The 22787-nt window shown below is 50.3% G+C and overlaps 1 protein-coding gene and 1 long non-coding RNA gene across 3 annotated transcripts; one reads left to right on the top strand and one right to left on the bottom strand.

Moving 5' to 3' along the window:
* Positions 1-132: 132 nt before the first annotated feature.
* LOC113611996 (uncharacterized) lies at positions 133-6949 on the bottom strand. Its single transcript, XR_003429684.1, has 3 exons — positions 6366-6949; positions 3694-3729; positions 133-3545 (listed from the first exon to the last, which is right to left on the bottom strand). It is a non-coding gene; the product is annotated as an uncharacterized LOC113611996 (long non-coding RNA).
* Positions 6950-6974: 25 nt separating this feature from the next.
* Positions 6975-22557, top strand: PPP1R3F (protein phosphatase 1 regulatory subunit 3F). Of its 2 annotated transcripts, none has more exons than XM_027091535.1 (4): positions 6975-8025; positions 17531-17586; positions 17805-17887; positions 20790-22557. In XM_027091535.1, exons 1-4 carry the CDS (start codon positions 7025-7027, stop codon positions 22083-22085), a joined length of 2436 nt encoding a protein of 811 aa, XP_026947336.1. In that variant the 5' UTR covers positions 6975-7024; the 3' UTR covers positions 22086-22557. The 2 variants fall into 2 exon arrangements, with proteins under 2 accessions (XP_026947336.1, XP_026947337.1); XM_027091536.1 differs by having other exon boundaries at positions 17808-17887.
* The last annotated feature ends 230 nt before the right edge of the window (positions 22558-22787 follow it).

Below are 22787 nucleotides of genomic sequence, written 5' to 3' on the forward strand. Positions count from 1 at the left end.
GAAGTTAAATGCCTGGCTAAAAATCACACGAATTGCTTGAGCTGAGGCTGGGTTTGTCCCAGACAGTCTGGCTCCAGTACCCACACTCTTAACCTCTACAGTAAGTGGAAAAAATGAAGCCATAAAAGAGAATAAAAGCCAACACAGGTGAACATTTATCTCATTTTCAAGTGGGAAAGGACTTTCTAAGCACAAAACCAGAGACAGTAACCGCAGAAGAAAAGACTAACCTTGTTGACAATATAAAAACATCATAAGCATCACAAAACAGCATGAACAAATAGCAAAACAACTTCAGTAAATGATGAATTGAGAGAAAATATTTGCTATATATGTACGGCTGATGGAAGGCTAATATCCTTTTATATAAAGAGCTGTGACAAATCAATAAATAAAAACGATGAACACCCTATTAGGACTAAGGACTTGACCAGACAACTGAAAAAAAAAAAAAAAAGCACATATGGTCAACAAACAGTGTAAGTTATCGAAAGATGCAAATTTCAACAACATGGTAATATTTTTCTTACCTGTTATGTTGAGAAAGGATTAAAAAATGACAATACCCACCCACGGTTAGCTTGAGTAGAGGGAACATAAAACAGGACAACCTTTTGGAAGAACAATTTGCAGAGAGGGTCAGAAACCTTAAAAATGCACAAACGCTTTGCCCTAGCCACTCGATTTGTAGGAATCCGAGGAACTAATATGGGATGATTATGCGAAAAAACTAGAAACAACCCGAATGTCCAAAAATCAGCACTTGGTCGAACCAGTCGTGGTTCATACCAATGTGAGGACAGTCTGAACAGTTATGAAAGATCATACGTTGAAACATTTTTCAGTGACCTACAAAAATGCTCCTATTCATTGAATAAAGCAGAAACAAAAGCAATAGATAGCTAGATAGCATGATTCTAATTTGATTAAAAAATACTAACAGTTAACACTCAGTGAGCACTTGCTAAGCCTGCAGAGACGAGGTCACCCCAGACCTGAATGGCCTGCTCTGTTCCTGGACATGGATCCTGGCCCTCCCCCCACAACACGAGGTCCTGAGGGTAGAATCCCACAGCTAAACCATGGTTGACAATTGCGTGAAGTGCCCCCCTGGAGGGTCTCCTCATGCGGTGCAAGCGCAAGTTCAAGTTAAGTGCTCAGCCCAACCCGACAGCCCACAATCCTCTTTCGATTGGGGCAAACAGAATTGATGCTCATTCTTGTAAAATGTAAATGTCCTCCTCGACATTACTCAACACACTGTTATTAAGCGCCAACTGTACAAAGCTCTGTGCTGGAGGCTGGGGGTAGAGGGGGAGAGGCAGGCAGGGGGAAGGCAAGACGAGTGAGCAGGAAAGGCGGCGGGAGAGACGGAGGAAAGGAGATAAATGGAGTGTGGTCAAGTTGGAGGAGACAGCGACAGGGGAGATGGTCAGAGCCAGAGAAAGACAGAGGGGTGGAGAGTCTGCGTGCCAGGGAAACAGAAAGAGAGGGGCAGAGAATCATGAAAAGAGTGAGACAGAGAGGGACGGGAGATATCGAGAGAGAAGAGCCAAAGGTATGTCAGAGACGTCGCTGATATTTCCAGTTACACCTGGACAGTGTTTCAAGTTGTTCAAAGCTCTGAGATTCATAAAGACTGGCAGCTGATATATTTAAAAAATCCTACCCGTCCACACATCGATCCATTTATTTATCTTTGCCTCTGCCTCAGCACTGATTAAGTACTTGATCTATCAGTCCTCTGGCGTTTGTTATTAGTATTATTACTGTAAAAAATACCTTACCTGACCAGGATCACAGGAGCTGCTGCGTGTGTCTTGCTGGTCCCCGAGGGCCCCTGACTACCCTCCAACCCAGTGCCTACCTCACTGTCGTCTCTTCCGCTGGACCCGCATCTGGTGGGGGAGAGCGGGGACACTCACCTTGGTGAAGTGGACTGACAGAAAAGGATCAGCCTGGCTTGTGGGAAACTGTCACATATCAAAAACAACTTTGCTTTTATACCGAGAAGAAAAACCACGGTGTGGAAGCCACAGACCTCTCTCTTCTAATAATCCAATTTTTTTTTTCGATGAGTGTGTACGCTGATAATCACGGGGTGGGGGGGGTTCTCATAGTTTTTTCTCTCTCGCTCTCTCTCTCACTCGCTCACTCTGTTTCTCCTCTTCTTGATTATGAGACTTAAACGGAAATTTTGAAATTTTGGGTTTTTTGTTTGCCCTTTACGAGTCATCTGAAAATATGATTTCTTCCCCTCACTACAGAGGTGAGAGGTATCAATGAGATAACAGGGCTCATGAGAAACTACAGTTTTTAAAACAAAAGTGTGTAGAGTTAGAAAAAAAGGGAAAAGAACTCAAATCACAGGGACATCCCAGGCAGGGAGAGATGCCACTCTGTGAGTGAGGGGATATTTGAGGGTCTCTGGGGAAAGGAAGAAAGGAACTGAGATGCTACATGTGGATGGGAAACACCAGGGAAAGAAATGGAATAGGGCTGCGTTTCCAGAGGCCTTGCTCTGGTCCAGGCCTCAGTTTCCCCTTAAGTGGAATTGATACGGTCATCACGGTCTTACTGCCCAGGGGTGGGAGCTCCGGATACTCTTGCAACCCATCTTCTCACAGAGGGTGAGAGGCATGGAAATTACTTCATGGAGAAAAAATCAGGGAGTCCCTCCCTACCCCCGACAATTCACAGAATCCAAGAGTCTGAGAATCATTGGCTCCCAGAATCCACTGAACATCACTGAGTGAGGAAAGGGAGAAAAGTCTTGCCTCATTACATCTTAGGGCCTGAGAGCTCTGACCCAGAGGGGAAGGTCCCAACCAGGCCCCAGTATTAATGAATCCATCCTCACAAAGCCTAGAGAGGCTCGTTGGGACCCCAATCTTCTCATGGTCAGGGACACCATGGCCCGATGCTTCTGAGGCCCTCAGCCTTTGCGATTTTCTACTTCGAAAAGTCCCAGTTTCCAAGGATTTAGGATTCTAAATATCCACCATCATCCCCGTAGCCGACAATTTCTCAGATTTTCCATGTGCCAGATGCACCGCCGAACACTTTTCACAATTATCGTGTTCAATCCTCACCACAGCCCTTGGATTTCCATCTTGTCGTCATGGCCGTTATACAGATGGGGAAAACGGAGGCACGAAGTAGTCGGGCAGCTTGCCCAATATCACAGAGCTGGAGGATAGGGGCCCTGCGTTCCATTGGTGCTGGGCTTTGAAACCGCCAGGTTTCCTTGAGCACAACGGTCTCAGGTTTTAAATTCTAGGCTGCAATGATAGGGAGGTTCTGAGATTTGGAGATTCTTCTGGGGGCTTGAAGGTTTCAGGTTGTCCAAGACTTGGCGGCTGCATTTCCTCACCTCCGCAGGCACCCCCTCCAACCAATGGTCAACAGGGGAGACCAGCCCCCAGGGGCTTCTCCTGACAGGCTGTGGCTGAGACTCCCTGCCCTTGGCTCTCCAGTGCCCTGCATGACCCAGAGTTCTGTCATCCAGTGTCCACTCCAACCCGTCTGCAAGACTGGCTTCAGGCCTGGGAAAGAGAAATTGGAAACAGATTTTTATTCACATGGTATAAACCTACTGGCCAAGACCCCCCCTTTACCCCTTTGCTTCTTTTCCTCCCACCATCTCCCAAATCCTCAAAAGAAGGAGAGCCTCTTTCCTCAACTCAGACTCACCTTTCTGGAAAAGCCCAGAGGGGGCTGGTGGCCTGGCTTTGTGAAGACAAGAGAAAAAAAAATAGGTGAATAGAAAAAAAAAAAAACTAAAAAAAAATCAGCCAACAGCAATAAAAAAAAAAAGAACCCAACCCTCCCTACCATTAGTTCAAAACAAAACTTTCACTGGTTGAGGCTTCTGAGTTGGTGGGACATGTCTGAGACCCAAAGATGGCCTGTGTGTGCCAGGCAGGCAGGGGAGGCACCAAGTGGGGTGAGGTCTCAGGTTGAAGGCCTGCAGGGACCCTGCATACAGCAGGGGCTTAAAAGATATGGCATGTGGTTGGGAGCAAGAGAGGGGGTGAGGCGCGTGCTCATCAGGAGGGAGTCCAACTTTAGGGATGTCCCTAAGGTTAATTAATGACCCCTTGCTCCCTGTCGACTTGGTTCTGAACATTCCCTACATGTCCCATGTAACTATAAACCAGGTCAGTTCTAGAAGCCGAGGCCCCATTCCCTGCCTCAGGACCTGTTCCCTCCTGAGAGAGGGGGCTGGTTTTCTCTTTCAGGGTCCGAGGTGTGGGCTACATCCTCCCCAAACCATCTCTCCCTTACTGTCACTTGCTCCATGAGAGGAGTGCCAGAAAAGAAGGAGGAAAGCTGAGTGACGGGTGATGCTGCTGCTGCTGAGAGCCAGGACCCTTGCAGAATGAGGGCCGAGGGGTCAGGTGGGCAGAGGTCCCCATCTCCTCTCTGCACTGGACTATATCCTCTCACATGGGAGGCTTCCGGGGGAGAGTGGACAGGATTAAATAGAGAGGTTGGTGAAAGTCCCCAGAGAAGTGGGCCTTTGACAAAGACTTGAAGGAGGTGAGGAAGGGAGCCATGTAGATATCTGAGTAATTCCAGAGGAAACAGCCAGCGCAAAGGTCCTGAGGTGGGAGTGTGTCCGATTTGCTCAAGGTCTACTAAGGAGGTAAGAGTGTGGTTAGAATGGTGTGAGTGAGAGGAAGAGGAGTAGGAGGTGAGGTAAGAGAGGGGACTAGGGGGGGCCGTTAAACCATGCAGGACCTTGTAGCCCATGGTCAGGACTTTGGCTTTTACTCTGAGTGAGTAGGAGGCCATGGGAGGGTTGTGAGTAGAGGAGAGATGTGAACTGTCTTAGGACTTAACAGGATCCCTCTGATTGCTGAGTGTAGAATGGACTTTAGGAGTGAGGATGGAAGCAGAGGGATCAGTGAGAGGGAGGCTACTGCAATGATGAGGGAGGCTACTGCAGTCGCTACATCATCAGCGACTGATGATGGCGTTGGCAGTGGAGGGGGTGGGGAGAGGGTATATTCGGGAAATATATCGAATGGAGAGCTGACAGGATTTGTTGAAGGATGAGAGTCTTGGGGCCACACCGGGACACAGACAACACCCTAACTCTGTGGGCAGGAAGGAGTCCCTGGACTACTTAACAGCTTGAACTTTTAGGTGAGGAAAAAAAAGTTCTATCTTGTTTAAGCCCATATTATTTTGTGGGGTTTTCCCTGTTATTTGCAACTAAACATACTGATTGGTTCCTGGCCCATAACCCCATCCTGGACACTGAGACCTGAGGAGGGGAGCCCGCCGGTGGAACTGCCTCCCTCCTAGGGATGCTGTGAGTCAGAACCCTGCATACAGTAGGTGTTCAGAAAATCCTCCCAGGATGAAGGGGGAATGTATGAATGGCCATGTTCAGTGGACACAAGCTACAATTCTGTTCCCACGGAAGGCGGGATCTCAAAGGAAGAGTGAAAGGGGAATGAAAGGAGTCCACTAGATGAGGAAGAAGGAGCAGCACTCCTGGTAGAGGGAACAGTAGGAGCAGAGACCGGGGACAGAAAGAAGGGAGGTGAGGCCACTGTGGGGTGTGGAGCTTCAGTCCCGCAAGAAAGACAGGGCTTTGATTTGTGATTACGTTAGTCAATATCTGCCAACATGCCCGACCAACTCCTGGCTGCATAGTCACGCTCAGTGTTTTCTGAGCTGGAGTTAGAAAAAGCTAATCTTCCCCGAAAACTCAACCTTTCATTTGGCCATTCATTCAACAATGGTGCCAAGTCCTGGAGAACACTGAGGGTGATAATCAGGGGCATTCTCGGCTGGTGGCACTGCTCAAGCAAAGGCTCGGAGCTGGGTTGGGCAGACCCACTAACTGCAACAGGAGAGTCCGTTTTGCTTTCTCAGATCTCACACTAGGATGCAGTCTAGGTCTTCAGGGGCTCTGGGCATTCATAGCCCTGGGGCAATAGGGAGTCACGGAGGGTTAAGGAGAAGGTAAATCCATCCATGAGAGGCATACTCTTTCTAAGGGCTGCCTGCACTCTACGGTTCAGAGGCCCGACCACTCTACAGCTCAGACGGCCTACGAACCTTCCTCTCCTCTAGCCTCCTTATTGGCTGTTCATCCCCTCCTTCACACCAGCTACAACATCCCCGTTGGCTCTGCTCTTTCCCGTCCCACCTCCGGGTCTTTCTGTCCCGATACACTTTCTAGCTTCAGCATTGGTTCATCCCGTTCTTGCACTGCCCCTTGAGGTCTCAACTGCCTTCACTCTGACTCCCCCATTGGCTATCTGCTACCTCTCTTCCTCGCTCTCGCCTTCATCACCCACCCCATTGGCTATTCCCCTCCAGTCCCGCCTCCGAGGCCGCTCACATACCGCCTCTTGGTCACCTTTTGGTCTCCGTATTGGCTAGTTCCGCCCTGGCACCGCCCCTTGAAGGCGTAGTGCACACTCACAAGACTCTCCATTGGCTCGCTGCAGCCATTATCGTCATCCCTCCTCTACGTCACCGCTGCACGGCTCCCCATTGGCTGTTCGCTGTCTCTACCTTCCGTCCCACTACCTACGCAACCCATGGATCTCCTACTGTTCCGGCCTCTCCGTTCGCTCCCTGCTGCCCCCATCGCCTGTAGCCATTCCGTTTTCCCTGCCGCTCCCACGCCGCTCCCGCTCACACTTCCCCATTAGCTGTCCTACTTCTGCTCTCTTCATCCCGGACCCCGCACCCCACCATTCACGCATCCCCATTGATCCCCGATCATCCCGCCTCCTACACCGCCCACTCTCGGGTATCCCCATTGGCTGCGTGCTTCCCCTGCACTCGCTTCACCGTCTACGTCACGCGTGCGCGGCTCCCCATTGGCTCTCCGCTATACCTGTCGTCTCGCCGCCTACGCCCCCCCCCCCCGTGAGTCGTATCCCCCTCCCCCCGGCGCTGGCCTTCCCATTGGCTGCCCGCCCCTTCAGGCCCTGCCCCCGCCGGTCCCGCTGCCGGTGCCGTCGGTGCCGCCGCCGCCGCCGCCGCCGCCGCCGGTATGGCGCGCACGGCCCCTGTGGAGCCCCCGCTGCGGCATCCCGCGCCCCCCTCGCCGGCCGCGGGCGAGCCCCGTACCTCAGTCGAGGCAGCGGTGGCCCCGCGGAGGGTGCTGTTCGCCGACGAGGCCCTGGGGCTGCCGCTGGCGCAGCTGCGCCGCTACCGGCCGTGGGGCGGGCCCGGGGCGGGCAAGATGGCGGTGGCGGCCGGGCAAGATGGCGTCGGCGGCGGGGCTGACGAGGACGACGATGGCGAGGATGGGGATGAAGGGGAGGAGGAAGAGGAGGCTTGCCCCGAGCCCTCGCCGCTGTGCCCCGTTCCCGCTGGCGGGGGGTTTTACCTGGTGCCCACATTTTCGCTGCCGCCCGCGCCGGGCCGTCTGGAGCGCTTGGGGCGCGTCATGGTGGAGCTGGAGGCACTGCTGCCGCCTCCCGGAGCGGTCCCCGGGGGTGCCGGGGTGTGGGTGCCTGGGGGGCGCCCGCCGGTGCTGCGCGGGTTGGTCCGCGTGCTGAACCGCTCCTTTGAGAAGGCGGTGCACGTGCGGGCCTCACACGACGGCTGGGCTTCCTTCTGCGACCACCCAGCGCGCTACGTCCCGCGCAGCCCGCCGGGGGCAGGAGCGGGAGGACCAGGAGCAGGAGATCCCATCCTGGATCTGGGCCTTGGCTTGGGCCCCGGCCAGGCGCCCGCCTCCTCGCCCGACGACGGCGGCCGCACCGACCGCTTTGCCTTCCAGCTGCCCTTTGCTGAGGGTGCGGGCGATGGGGCGCGCCTGGACTTCGTGGTGCGCTATGAGACCCCCGAGGGCACTTTCTGGGCCAACAACCACGGCCGCAACTACACAGTCCTGCTCCGGATTGCACCCGCTCCCACACCCACTGATGCCGAAGGGCTGCCCCAGCAGCAGCAGCTGCAGCAGCTGGAGCCACAGCCCGAGTGCCAGGGTCCCGTGGAGGCTGAGGCCAGGCAGCTGAAGAGCTGCATGAAGCCGGTGAGGCGCAGGTAATGTCTGCCAGCGCCACCTCCGCCAACGCAGTGCTGTGTTTAGGATGGAGGACAAGCATTCCGACCCAGGAGCCCCTGAGGCCTGCTCTCCAGGACAGGGAGGAGGGCGCATTCAGTCAGTCGGTCAAAGAGTAATGGAGACCGAACATGTGCTAGGCTGTGTTTTAATTACTGGGGTTTCATTCATTTATTGAATTGCACTGTAAAGCCCTGAACAAGACAGACATCTTACCTGCCCTCAGGGAGCATACAGGCTTTTATGAGAGACAGTTTGAAAAAACCAGCAGGTGGATAAGATACAGACGAATAAGTTTAGCTGCTGAGAGGAAAGTAAAATAGAGTAAGGGGACAGTTTGGGAGGGAATAGCTGCTTTAGGTAGGGTGTTTGGGGAAGGCCTTTGAGAAAGTGAGTCCTGGATGCTGATAAGAGTTATGCACAGATATGGGGAGGGAGAGAGTTTGTAGAAAAGGGAACAAGGAGGACTTTCTGAGGAGGTACTGTGTAAACTGAGCCTTGAATGATAAAGAGGAATAGTTTTGCACACATAATGGGAGCAGAGGTGTTCTAGGGAGAGAGAACAGCAAGTGCAAAGGTCCTGAGGTGGGACTGAATCTGGTGTGAACGAAGGGTAGTGTGCTGGAGCGGAGAGAACTGCAGTGATATGGTAGTGTGGACCAAGGTCCTTACCAGTGGGAGGCAGGGAATCTGATCCCCATTTGATGGAGCAGGAAGCCAGAGTTCTAGAGGGAGAAACTGGTTGAGGAAGTGATGGCTCCTGGCTTTTCCAGTTTGGCCATGTCTGACCTTGAAGCCTGTGCAGTCTCTTTACTGTTTTGCTCTAATTTGGTCTGATATCTCCTGTGGAGTTGAGGGGCTGAGCCCCTGCTCTCACAAGAAGCAGTGGCTCTGGCAGAGGCAGAACCAGATGGGCCTGGACTGGAAGCTCTTTACCTTTGTTTTTGCTGTACCACCTGTGACCATTCAGGGCTTGGGAGAAGGAACCACTTAACCCCAGAAGCCCCTGATACAAGATCCTCCTGGGTTTTCCCTATCAAGCCATGAGTTCTTCAAGAGTAGCAGCTAGGCCTGATTTTGGGGGGAATCACCTAAGTCTAACCTGGGATAAGTAGATTCTCCAAGCACATGTGGGAAATGCATACATTTCCCTGCTCCTGGGAGGACTGGAAATGGGAATGGGAAAATGCTGTTTGGACCTTGTATATGCTTGATCAGAAGCCTCTGGCTGCAGCAAGATGTTTGTGATCCTGGAAGGGCCTTAGGCTGTGAGTGGTTCAGAAGGGTCTAGCTTGGGGCTTGTGGGCAGATGTGCCTGGGTAAGTGAGCAAGCAGACAAGTACCTACTTACCAACCTGTGTTGGTAACAGTAACCTGAGACTATCTGAGCAGGGTAGGCAGCATGGCTTTCCTTACAGGCGTAAGAGTGTGGATTCTGACATCAGTGCCTGGGTTCAAATCCCAGTCCTGTCATCTGTTAGCCTTATGATCTTGGCCAACTCATTTAACCGCACTGTGCCTCAGTACCCTCATCTGTAAAGCAGAATTATTGCAGCTACTTCACAGGAGATGAGTAAGAGCACTCAGAACCAAGCCTGGCTCTTAGTAGTGCCGTATAGGTGTCAGTATTAATGCTTAGGGAATCACAGATAGTTCCTTGGATTCCCCTCCCAAACTCTGCTCTGTCCATCACCAGCTGTGTAGCCTTGCCTCAGTTTCTTCATCTGTGAGCCTCCGTTTTCTCATCTGCTAAAGGGGAACGACAGTCAATTTGTGTGCTTGGATTGGACGCAGCAAGCATGGGCAAGGTAACTGAAGCATGGTGTTAGCTTTGAAAGATTAACAGTGGCCAACATTTACTGATCTCTGTGTTGAGAGCTTCAAGTTTGTTCTCTCCTGAGTCCCACTGTGCATGCTGTGTGGTGTAGGTGCTATGGTTATGCCCATTTAATAGAGGGGGAAACTGAGGTAGCTCAGAGAAGTGAGCCAGCTTGTTCAAGTACACTCAGCTAGTGAGTGATAGGACCAGGGAGGAGACGGTAGGGACGTTTTTTAAAAACTACTGTTCCTCTTGAAGGCCTGATAGGATTCAGGGCAAATTCTGCATTTCGCTCCAGGTGTTCCCATGTTCCTAGCATGTCTTGCTTTCCTTCTAGCTTTTTTTTTTTCCTTTATTGATCTTAAGTGTGAAGCTCAATAGATTTTTACATATGTATGCCCTTGTGAAACCATCACCCAGATCAAGATATCCAGCCATTCCAGTGCCCCTCGCCTTAATTTCTGTCACTTTTCCTGAGTCGTCATTCCAGCTGGCTGTCGTGGGAGCCTTGTCTGTAAGACGTGTCAGTTTGGGTAACAGAGTTTGGTCATTTTAGAGTGTGAAAGGAAGGGAACAGAGAAATCAAAAGCTTGCAGGGCCAAGGTGGGTGGGAGGGTGTTTTTCTTTTAACATACATGGGTGGTTTTAAGGAGAAATTGAAGCAGCCCGTTCAGACAATTGTTTTGGTATCTGGCCCCAGGTCTGTGGTTCCTAACATGACTTATGATATTATTTTAAGTGGGCAGATGGCTTTTCGATAGCTTCTTTATCTTGATCTCAGCTCTTGCAAAGGGGAGGTCGGTGCTCATTGCAAGATCAGCGATAAGATTTTCTTTGTAGGTCGGTGGCTTTCTTGGCGAGTACATTTCAACTTATTATTGTTTTAAAACCTGCGTGCTGCCGGTGACTTGGAGTGCTGTTGGAGAACAGCCGCTGCCTGCGACCCAGCCCTTCTGGGAGGTGGTAGAGGATCTTAGGGGATAGCCTCAGCCTGCGGGAGCCCTGTTGTAGAGGGCTTCCCATTCAGGAAGTGTTGCCTGCAGGTCCACTGTGCACCAGCACAGCCACGTCACGTGGGGACATGGGAGAAGTCTGTGCTAGCCCTCGGGATACAGCTCAGAAACTGAAATGGCTGCATTCCTCGAGTTGCTGGCCCAGGCTTTTGATAACCCTTAGGCTTAGAGCTGATCCATCAACAAGCATTTATTGAGGGCCTACCATGTGCTGGGCACAGTGCTAGGTTCAAACAGGGCCAAAGCTGCAGACTGGCGCTAACATGTCAAAGGGCCGGTGGTGGAACCGGGTGGGAGGGGCAGGGATGGAGGGTTTGTTGTACAAGACCTGGCAGAGACCCTGCGGAGTATTTGCGTGTACAGTCTCATCTAATCCTTTCAACATTCCCTGTGAGATAGATGGTTTCGATCCCTCTTTTCTGGATGAGCAAACCGAGGCTCCCAGAGTCCAAAATCCCAGGGCTGGTGTGGGGAGGAGAGCCCTCCAGGTCTGCCTTGGCTTAACACCCTTGGGAGGTGTCCTATTCCTTTTAAAAATAAAGACCAAGAAAGTTGCAGCATGGCTTTTGAGCACCCCATGACCTCTCCCCCAGTCTGGCCTCCAGGGCATCTAGTCTCACTTCATGCCATCCTCTGCCTTCTGAGCTTCTGTCACTGTGGTCTTTCCAAGGTGCTTTCCCCCTTCCTGCCTCAGGGCCTTTGTCCATGCTGTTTCCCTCATCAGGAATGTTGGTGCGGTTCCCACTGCAGTCTCATTTTGATCCTTCAGTTCTAAGAGTGCTTCCTCCTGGAAGCCTGTCCATCCCAACCACCTCAGGCCCGGGTCTTTTTATAGCAACTGACCAGCCAAGCAGGCAAGCCCTGTTAGAGAATGTCATAGAGCAGAGGAGATGAGCATTGCCACAAATCCAGGGTCATTTTCCACCCTGCCTGGCAGTCCTACTGTTTTATTCTGATCCACTCTTGTCTCGTCCCTGAGGTGACTCTTTCAAATGTTCTTTACCTTCAGACTTCCTGCTTCAAAAAAACAAGTAGAAACTATAAGAATGGAACTCCCCACAACTTGTAGCCCCCAAGCCTGCAAACTGATTTCCCTCCTTTGTGTTACAGGGGAGGAGGGAGGTCCTTTTCCTCCCTCAGGCCAGTCTCCCCATTTGTGCCCTGGGTTCCATTTTTCTGCCACTTGCTCCAGAACCTGACATAATCAGTTACCCTTTCTCTCCTGGCAGCTTTTCACTGCCCTCCTCGCTTGAGCCTCTCTATTGGCCTTTATACATGCCAGTGTCTCTGCTGTCTTAGAAATCTGTGCTTTGACCCCACCTCTGTCCCCATTGCTCCTGGCCAGCACCCAATCACCCTTCTCCCCTTCACTGTCGGCCCCCCTCTAAAGAGTTGCCTACACTTGTCTTCTCCACTCACTTCTGCCCCTGCATCTGCCAGATTCCATAGGTGGTTTTTTGGAGTTCTTGAAGTGGTTGAGCACTCCTATTTAAAACACTTTCTTACCTTGCCTTGGGACCATCCTCTGCTGCTTTTCCTCTGAACTCTCTGGTTCTTCTCTTTCTCCCTACTCTTTCCTTCAGCCTCATACATACAAACTCAGTATCTCTACTTGGCTGATGTCTCAAAGATGCCTCAAACTCCCCTTGTTCGAGATTGACTCCATCACCTCCTCCATAGAGTCCTCAGCAGCCCCTCGCTCCCTGACCCCTCCATTGCTCATTTTCCTTCTAAGCATCTTAAGCCCTCCCTGACCCTGTAGTCTGGGCCAAGGCCCCTTGTTCTAGGGCATTCTTTCCTTTTCTGAAGGCCCTGACCTCAGTTTGTAGTTAGACCTTCATTAGGGGATTATCGGATGACCCTCTCTGCCCTGCTAGACTGTAAGCTCCGTGAGGGGTAGGGACATGGTCTGCTTTTGTTCACCACTGTATTCCCACAGGGCCTGCCACGGTGCCTGGCACTTAACAGGTGCTCAATAAATGTTTGTTGAAAGAATGAGTGTGAGTATCTTTTTTTGATGTCTTCCTGCACGCTAAATTGTAAGCTTCCTAGTCGGGTTTGCTCACCATTGTGTCTCCAGAGTCTGGCCCTGGGCTGATGCACAGTAAGCCCTCAATGATTTTCAGGTGTACCTGTAGCTGAATGGATGGGGACCCAACTTGCTATCTGAGTTGGCAGTTGGGAAATCAGAACAATCAAAGTCGAAACAGGATGGGCCAGGGGTCATCTTAGTTGTCTGGAGTGAGGATTTTAGTGTGAAAGTGATCCTCTTTTATTCCACGGAAAACTGATAGGGCATCATGGTCGAGGATGTGGGCCTGAGGCCACGTGTTATGAAAGCAGCACAGCCAGAATCTGAGCTGGGTGCTCCTGCTCTGGTGCCCCAGTTCTCAACTGCTGTGCCGGGCTGGGTGATGTGTCTTACCAGCTGGGCAATGCTGGGCAAGTTGCTTTCCTCTTCAGAGCCTCAGTTTCTCTCAGTGGGAATTTGGAGTGGAGTACTGTTTGTTAAGCACTTTAAAGGAGACTTTCAAATATTTCCTCAATCTGCCTAACAGCTCTCTGAGGTAAGTATTACTATTATACCCTCTTCACAGATGAGGAAACGGAGGCACAGAGAGGTTAAGTAACTTGCTCCAGGTCACACAGCTGGTAGGTGGCAGAGCTGGGGTTATTCAAAACTACATGTCATGACCCTTTATTAAGATGTGAAATAAATTTACTGGATTCCAACAAACATTAAAAAAATAGCATAGAAAATAATGAGTGCATCACAACATGTAGTAAAGGTAAGTTATCTCATTCAAAGAACAACTGGTTTTCAGAGATATGTATATATGGGTGTGTGCTGGGTTATGATGTAAAACGTATTTCTTACCGTGGGTCACGGCCAAATGAATGAAGTCATTGCTGTAGCAGAAGCTCATAGCACAACAAACTGCTCAGCTTCCTCCCTCTGCCCTACTGGATTGTCCATAAGTCCCAGAACTGACACTGACACAGACTAGCTGGGGAAGACAGAGCAGTACCCCACATAACTTGGTGGCTTTCACAGCCTCCTTCAAACCCTGTTGTTTTTAGAAAGCAGATGGCTCAGGGTAACTGGGATTCCAAGTATCTCGGGCAGATTTCCGAAGCCACCTGTCCCCTCGGAGAGTCAGCGTTATCTTCAGGCTGACTGTATGGGAGCTGGGGTCTGCTGAGTTTCCCTTTGGGTTTCAGTGCATGACCCACTTTGGGCTGGCCAGGTTCTTTGAAAACACGAGTGTTGGGGGTGCTCTCAGAGGACTTGGGTGGTGGTGGCAGTGATGTGACTGCTCTGAAAGTCTGCTTTGCTCTTCTCCACAGAGGTTGTCAGCCCTCACTTGCTCACTCACTCTCTGACTGTGGCGATTGACTTTTTTGTTCTGTCTTGGCTGGCCTAGGCTGGGGCCCACAGCACCTCTTTCTGAAATCTCACACCCTGGTCTCCCTGGGTGCCTTCTGAGGTCAGGCCATTGAGTCTCCTGATGGCAGGAAGACTTTTCACACCCAGGAGACAGGCATGCAGGCCTGACACGGCCCATCCTAGACTACACTGTCTTGACTAGTTCTCGCGAGAGCACCCAGAGGATGAGTGCCCAAGATGCCCCCTGGTCTGTGCTCCAGTTCGTGACTGCCCACTGCCCTTGAGGCAATACCACGTGGTGTGTGTGGGGTTGGTGCCAAAAGAGCAAGTTTCCTTCTCGAAAATTAGCAAGCATACGGGAGGTACAGTTTTGTTCTTAATCTCCCTCCCCATTTTTCTAAGAACCCCTCTTCTCTGTTACTGATTAGTGAGTCAGTATACATTTGTACTCCATTTCTATCACTATCCTCCTTTTGATTAAAGTCATAGCTGCCTCCGAATATTTACTGTGAAAGACAGTTCAAGGATATTTAGTGTTTTTTTTTTAAGCCCACAGTTTCACACACTGTCTTCAAAATGGAACCCTCTTTGGATGTTATCAGTGTGGTGTGTAGTTAGTAGTTAGTAGGTGTAGATACTGTTCCTTGAGCCTCAGTTTCTGCATTTGGGAACAGTTTCTGCAAAGGGAAGGGTGTTGCTTTGAAGGAGAGATGTGAGGGTTTTCAAATGACTTGGTGTATCAATGAAAAGGGCCCACGGTGGAGGAGGTGAACAATAGATGCTGTGCCTCCTGCTTTCATCTCTCTGACTTTGGAAGTAGGGAGAGTGACCTGTGTACTTCTGCTGACTTCGTGGATTTGGGGATTGGCTGAATTACTTGACGTGATTTTTGGATGTTCCCCCTCTTCTCACCCTCCCCGGCTTTGGAAGAGATGTTCTGGGGGCTGAAGGATTTGTTTTGTATTTGTTTTTCTTCTCTCTCTTTTTCCTTCAAATGGACCATGAAGTTCTTTTCCTGCTGGTTGGCTGCATCCTGAGTTCCCCTCTCTTCTCTCTCATGTACATCTAGGACTCTGGAGTGGCTTTTAGAAGCCTGGTTATCATGCACCTGCACTGGGCCGGATGGCAGGGGAAGGCTTGCCTAGCCCTGCCCTGGGAGGAGGGCTGCCTCTCTGTTTGTTTGCGGGTCTTGAGGATGCTTGCTTTAGAAGACCCTAGGAAGATGACATTTTCTCTAATGAAGGACTACACCAGCAAAAGAAGTCAGCAGAAATTGTGTTGGGCCACAAATCCAAAGACCTGGATTTTTGACCTACTAAGGGGAGTGGTGCAGAGCCAAGCCAATTTGCTCCGAATCCCCCTTTCTCATCCGTGAAGTGCAGGAATTGATGGCTGGGCTCCTGGAGTCACCTACTTCATGCCCTGTAGTCTTCTGACTCAAATACCTCTGGTGTGATGTGTGAGCCCTAGTCTGTGGAGAAAACCAGATGGTCCCTTCCAGATCTTCCAGACTCTAGATCCATGTACATGGTTCAAGCTTCCTCCCCAAGGGTGCTAATAAAAACCAGTTCTTGCAGCTATTTCTGTGTCTGGTGGTCTCCTAGCCACATGTCCCCTGAAGGCAGGGAAACTGGGAATGAGAGTGTGGGCAAAAGGCAGATCAAAAGCAAAGCTTGAATGAAGGTGGAGGGAGGGATCTTGTCTATTATTGCTGCCTCTTTCTATCTGACCTGGAAAGGATTGGAGATGAGGCTGTGGTAAGACCCCAGCCTCCCTCATCCAAGAAGCAGCAGTTTGTTGGTTGAGAGCACAGACTTAGAAGCTGAATGACCTGGGTTTCGATCTTTGCTGCATGACCTTGAGCCATTTACTTGGCTTCTGTTTCACCATCTGTAAGATGAGGATAATAAAACTGCCTACTTCAAAAATGTAAAAGTACCTATCTCATAGGGTTCTCATGAGAATTAAATGAATATATGTGAAGCTATGCTATGAAGTACCATAGTAAGCACTATATTCAGGTCAGCTAGTGATATTCTGTTTCTGTAGGTAATTGTGAAGGGAACTGATTATGTGTTTTCAAAAAAGTTGCAACCACTTACCGAAATGTCAACATCATCCTGTTACTTCTGAGGAAGAAAAAAGGTTTGAGTTATTACCTCAGCTCTTTTCAGGTCTCCGCATGTGTTTTAGTTAATGGTTCCCTCATTTGCCTTAATTTGTAAGCAGTTGATACTCATTGGTGAGAATGAGAACAGCGATTTCTCCATGATCCTCATACCCTCACCCCTGGCAGGGACTGACTGAAATACCCTTGGTTTCCACCACTCAGACCTTGGGTCTGACTTGCCTGGCAAATGAGGAAAAAGACCAACAAATATCTATGCTTGATTCAGCCCCTGCTCTGTGCCAGGCCCTGGTGTCTGGCTTGATGTCCTCATTTCCCTCGACTGCCCTGTGCTTGGTGTACACATGCTGGCTCCCCTGTGCTCCGTTTTAAGGTGAGGAGGGTGAGGTTCAGGGAGGTTAAGTGCCCTGCCAGGCTGATATGGCGATGGGTGGAGGGTTGGCGGAGGGACCTAGGCCTCTGTGATCTCAGGTTACTGCCTTTTCTGCTGACCTCCTTCCCATTCTCCAGTTGCTTCCTTCCTTCCCTTTGCTGTTTCCTGTGCCCCACAGTCCTTGCTTGCCCTTTCTTGGAAAAGATGGTTTCCTCCACAGCCAGAAGTATACTCTAAAGAAATGATCCAAAATGTTCATTAAGCTATGCCCAATGATGTCTGCCAAAGTCTGCTTTGTGGGAGCAAGATGAAGGAAACAACCTAGCTGCCTAGTAGGAAGGGAATGGCTACGTACATTAAGGTCAACCCATGTGATGGGGGTAGTAGCAGCCATTTCAAATGTTTACAAAAGTATGTAATGCTGCTTCTTACTGTTAAATGGACAAAGCCAGCTGCAAAATTATGCCCGCAGAATCTAAACGATTCACAGAATGTGTGGAATGAAATTTTCCAAAATGGTAACGATGGTTGCCTCTGGCTGATGTGTGACTTTTCTCCTGCTTCCTTACGCTTTCCTGTATTTCGTCAATTTTCTACAGTGAGTGTGTAGGACTTTATGACCAGAGGATAGAAAGAGGCAGCAGAAGAGAAAACAGCAGCTGTCAGGTGAGGGTGGGCCAGCAGAGAGGCTCAGAAGGTGCCGGTAGGTGGCAGAACCGGCCTTTCAGGGCATCAGATCCATGCATTCTCTCCTCCGCCCCACAGGCCTAACGAGGAGGAGCTGAGGATGAAGAGTGCAGACGATAATACCCCTGCTGTGGGTAAGCAATTGGCAGGCTGGGGACTTTTAGCTTATATTTACCATTTCTTTCTTCCTCCCCTTTTCTTTCTCCACAAATTAAGAGGCATCTTCTGCCTTAGACTGTCACAGAAAGCTTCAGAGGCAAATCTGCCAGTTGGCTAGAAGAGTATATTTTCTTAACCAAACCAGGCTTGTTTATACCCTTGCCTGGCCCCGACGCTGTCCTCTTCTTTCCAGCAGAGCGTCCTGATGTCCAGGAGTCAGTGGGTCCCTTGGTGGCCCCCACGCCTCTCCGTCCGTGGCCCCAGATGACACTTCAGGTAAGCAGGCCTGGCAGCCTCTGGATGGACAGCCCGATGGGAGGCTGGGTGGTGGGGCTGACTTGCTCTGGGTCTCCCCTAGGTTGGGGGGTGGCCCCCCAAATCAGAACTTGGTGGCAGAAGGGTAGAATGCAGTTATTTGCCTGGGCTTATAGAAATGTCATTTGTTAGTTTAGCAAATATTTATTGAGTGCTTGCTCTGTGCCAAAGACTGTTAGGGACACTGGTAATACAGTAATGACCCAAACACTGTCTCTTCATGGGGCTCACTTACATTTTAGTGGAGTGAGACATAATAAAACAAAATAGCAGTTAAAATATATGGTATTTTAGATGATGATGAGTGCTAAGGAAAAAGGAAATAAAGGGATAAGGAGAGAGAGAGAGTGTATGTGTGTGTGGGGGGGGTGTTGGAGGAGGGAAGATGTTTGCAACTTCAGATTGGGTGGCCAGGGAAGGCCTTGGTGGTCAGTGAGATTTGAGAGAAGATCTGAAGAAAGTGGAATAGTGAGGCATGTGGATAACTAAGGTAAGGGAAGAACATCTCAGGCAAGTGCAAAGTCCTCAAGGTGGGGCCGTGGCTAGTATGTGTGAGGAACAGTGAGGAGGAGGCCGTGCAGCGGAGCAGAGTGAGTGAGGGGGAGCGGCAGGAGGTGAGGTGGGAGAAGTGGAGGCACAGATCACATGGGGCCTCACGGGCCATGGAGAGGACTCTGGCTTTTACTCTGAATGACAGGGGAGCCGCAGGAGGGTCTTGAGCAGAGGAGGTCCATGATCTGACTTAGGATTTAACAGGCTTCCTCTGGCTGCTGTGAGGAAAATGGACTGCAGGGTTGAGGGTGGAAGCTGGGGGACCCTGAGGAGGAGGCCACTGCAGTGGTCCAGGTGAGCGATGCTGGTGCTGGCAGGGAGATAGAGAGATTCTAGAGATGTAAGTGTGTGTGTGTGTGTGTGTGTGTGTGTGTGTTAACTTTTTATTACAAAGATTTTCAAACATATAACAGTAAAGAAACTGGGAATTCCCTGTCAGTCCAGTGGTTAAGACTCCGTGCTTCCACTGTACAGGGCATGGGTTTGATCCCTGGTCGGGGAACTAAGATCCCACATGCCATGCGAGTGGCCAAAAAAAAAAAATAATAAATAATAAAAGTAAAGAAACCAGTATAATGAATCCACATATACTCATCACCCAGCTTCAACAAATTTCAACACGTCCATTCCTACATTTCTCTATACCCCAGCCCCTCCTCTCACCTTCCCTATGGAATTATTTTGGAAAAAATCCAGACTTTATGTCATCCTTGAATACTTTGGTTTGTATTTCAGAAAATTAAGCACTCTTTACAAAAACCCCACAATGCCACGTTACCCCTCAGAAAATTAACAATAATTCCTTAGGATCATCAAATATTTGGTCAGTGTTCAAATTTCCTTGTCTCATAGGTGTTTTAGGGTCCAAACAAGGTCAATACATTGTATTTGGTTGATGGGTCTTTTTAGATTTTTAAATCTGTCTCACTTTTCTTGCAATTTGTTTGTTGAAGAAGCCTTGTTTGTCCTATAGAGTTTCCCACAGTCTCGATTTGGCTGATTGCATCCACGTGGAAACACATTTCTACTCCACTTTTATTAATTTATTCTATTTAATTAATTTCATCTAGTATTAAATTTAATTACTATTACTTTTATTAAATATAACCTGTTATTATTAAATTAATTTAAATAGAATTGATTCTACTTAATTCTATTTCCATTTTATTTATTAGCTGGAATTCTTCTCTAAAGAAAAACTTTCTCACATCAACTATTTGGCTACCTTGAACATATATGCCCTGAGGGTATATAGTTTGTATAGAAAAAGCTGGATAAATACTTAAAAACTTCCCTTTTATTTACCAGTTTTCAGAAGAAATGAACTTCTCCAAAGGTGACCAATTAAGGGTTTTAAGTTTTGGGGTGGCATTAATAACTCATAAATTTTAAACATATTTGATGAGTTTCAACCCATTGCACCTATTTATTTATTTTGACACTTAAATTGAATTGTCTCTGGCCAGTGGGAGCTTATTTTCATTGGCTCTAGAGTTCTTTTTTTTTTTTTTTTGCGGTACGCGGACCTCTCACTGTTGTGGCCTCTCCCGTTGCGGAGCACAGGCTCCGGACGCGCAGGCTCAGCGGCCATGGCTCACGGGCCCAGCTGCTCCGTGGCATGTGGGATCTTCCCGGACCGGGGCACGAACCCGTGTCCCCTGCATCGGCAGGCGGACTCTCAACCACTGCGCCACCAGGGAAGCCCTCTAGAGTTCTTTTGATACATCCCCAACATTCTTTGAGCACTTTCTCACATTCTTGTATGTCAACATGTCCCAGCCTCATCTTGTACTTTCCCTGCCCCGAACCTGGGAACAGTCAGTTACTTCAGAAGCCCTGATTCCTTTCAGTGGAGAATGGTATTTAGAAACCAAGATCTGGGTGCTAGATGTGCTTGTTGCTACTAGATTGGTCATTGTTTCTAGGCCTTGTCAAAAGACAGAGCTAGGAAATACATTTTGTTTAAAAGAGAAAATACATGAATTCATATGGATATTCTGGATATGTTTTGGAGGTCAACCAACAGTAGTTACTGATAGTCATTCACCAGATATTGGTGCCCACTGAATTTCTCAGCTTTATGATCTACAGGAAGCCCCCTTTTATTCCACCTAATTTTGTTATTTTAATGTAGACGTAGTCTTTGGAGTTAAGAAAATTATAGTTCTTTATGGAGTTTTCACTTGGAAACACCTGTGGGGCTGGATGTGTGCTGTCACCAGTTCTCACTGTCTCTGCTTGTCCCATCCCTTCCTCTTCTTCATTCCCTTCCCTTTCTCTCCCCTCCCTCCCCCCTCCCCTATGGCTCCAGGTTTCTGAAGTTACAGTGACTGGCAAACCCCCAGAGGAAGGTGATGTTCCCAGAAGCAGTCCACCTGTGGCTTTCACAGAGGTCCCCCAGGCACCGGCCATCAGGATTCCCCTTTCTTCCTCCCTCTGTGGCCTGGGTGGCTCTCCCAGGGACCAGGCCTCAGGGCCCGATGCAAGTGAGGGGGCAGCTGGGCCCTTCCTGGAACCCAGCCAGCGACAGGTGGAGGCTACGTGGGAAGTATCCAGAGAGAATGGAAGGGGCCGAAAGGACCCCATAGTGGGAGCTATCATGGATGAGACCCCTGGGGGTCTGGAGGTCGTGAGTGGGTTGGAGGAGCTGCTTGGCGAGGACACCATTGACCAGGAGCTGGAGCAGCTCTACCTGTCCCACCTGAGCCGCCTGCGGGCTGCCGTGGCTGCTGGTGGGACAGGAGGTAGTGGGGAGGGCCCCACAGATGGGGGGGTATCTCCCAGCCATCCCCTGGGCGTACTCACGGACCGCGACCTGATCTTGAAGTGGCCTGGCCCCGAGCGGGCCCTGAACAGTGCCCTGGCTGAGGAGATCACGCTGCACTATGCCAGGCTGGGGCGTGGTGTGGAGCTCATCAAGGACACCGAGGACCCTGATGAGGAGGGAGAGGGGGAAGAGGGGCTCCCCATCATACCCTCCAGCCCAGAAGGGGACACCCCCAAGGAATCGCCTCCGGAAATCCTCTCTGGGGCCCATCCTGTGGTAGCCACTATGGGAGATGTGTGGCTCCCGTGGGCAGAAGGCTCAGGATGTAACAGCCCTGTGGTTCTGAGTATGGAGGGTCAGTTCACTGGGGCTCCAGAGAAGGGGATGGGCAAGGACGCTGACTCTTTGCATGTGAATAGGGTGATAGCTGGGGTGACTGGGTCACCAGGGGGGACAGAAGTCCAGATGGAGTTTACCACTGAGTTGGCAGACAGATCGGTTTCTATATTCGGCAAGGAGCCAGCTGCTCCAGTCCTGCAGGGGCAAGATCTCCCCCTCCTTGGTTCCTTGGGGGCTGAAGTCTGTCCTTCCAGCCTGGCCAGGCCCCATGTGAGCTCCCAGGATGAAGAGGGTTCAGGCCCAAGCCTTGAGCCCCCAAAGAGGTCTCCAACCCTAGCAGCCCCTGCAGAGAGTGTGTGTGTATTGCCTCCCCAGCTCTGGGGGCCCTTGACCCAGACTCTGGGGGTCCTGGCTGGGCTGGTGGTGGTCCCTGTGGCTCTGAACAGTGGTATGTCCCTCCTGGTGCTTGCGCTGTGCCTCTCTCTGGCCTGGTTCTCGTAGGAGCTGCTTGTGAGATCAGCAATAACAGGCTTCCCCCTCTCTGGGGAGGGGTAGCCCCTCCCCCCAGAGGGTTCAGATGGGATGTGTGGCCTGTACAGCGAAGGGTCCTTTGCTTCTGAGAATGCTTGACTGGAGAGAGGCCTTCCTGTCCCTTAGCTCTCCAGTCAGCGTGGGGCTCCCTGCGGTGATACCAGTGGAGAGAAACAGCATGGGTGGATGGTGTGAGTGAGAACTTTCAGAATGGAACTGGGCATGTCCTCCCTTCCCATCCCGCCCCCCCCCCAAGCCTGTATTTATTTTTGTATAATTCTCTGGATGAGGGAGAGTGGTCATGAGCTGGTCTTGGGGCACAATTACCCAGAGATATATTTATTAACAGCCAACCTGTGCAACCTGCTGGAGCTTTATTTTTAATTTAATTTATATAGAGTACCTATTATTATATGCCACAATACAGCTCTATGAGAAACGATGTGTCTTGTTGTGCAATGTTCTCCTGTTCGGGTCTGAATGTGCAGGGTGGTCACGTTCTGTGGGAGGACCACGGTGGGGAGTGGGTAGGGGTGGGTGGGATGTGGTCATTGCCTGCTGCTGCTGCTTCAATATGTCCTTGAGGATCTGTGTCACCTCATCTTATGGTACTAATCCATGTGGTCTGGTGGTCTTTGGGGGGCAGGTCCTTTGGTCTTTTTCACATTCTGC

Source organism: Aethalodelphis obliquidens, unplaced genomic scaffold (genome assembly GCF_003676395.1).
Source record: "Aethalodelphis obliquidens isolate GAN/ISIS:26980383/991018 unplaced genomic scaffold, ASM367639v1 scaffold71, whole genome shotgun sequence".
NCBI classification, from domain to species: Eukaryota; Metazoa; Chordata; class Mammalia; order Artiodactyla; family Delphinidae; genus Aethalodelphis; species Aethalodelphis obliquidens.

Excerpts from the sequence above, each read along its gene's own strand:
- PPP1R3F (XM_027091535.1), top strand. The coding sequence starts at position 7,025 with ATGGCGCGCACGGCCCCTGTGGAGCCCCCGCTGCGGCATCCCGCGCCC. Across the intron at positions 8,026-17,530 it reads ATGAAGCCGGTGAGGCGCAG|GCCTAACGAGGAGGAGCTGA; the intron begins GTAATGTCTGCC and ends TCCGCCCCACAG. Across the intron at positions 17,587-17,804 it reads CGATAATACCCCTGCTGTGG|CAGAGCGTCCTGATGTCCAG; the intron begins GTAAGCAATTGG and ends TCTTCTTTCCAG.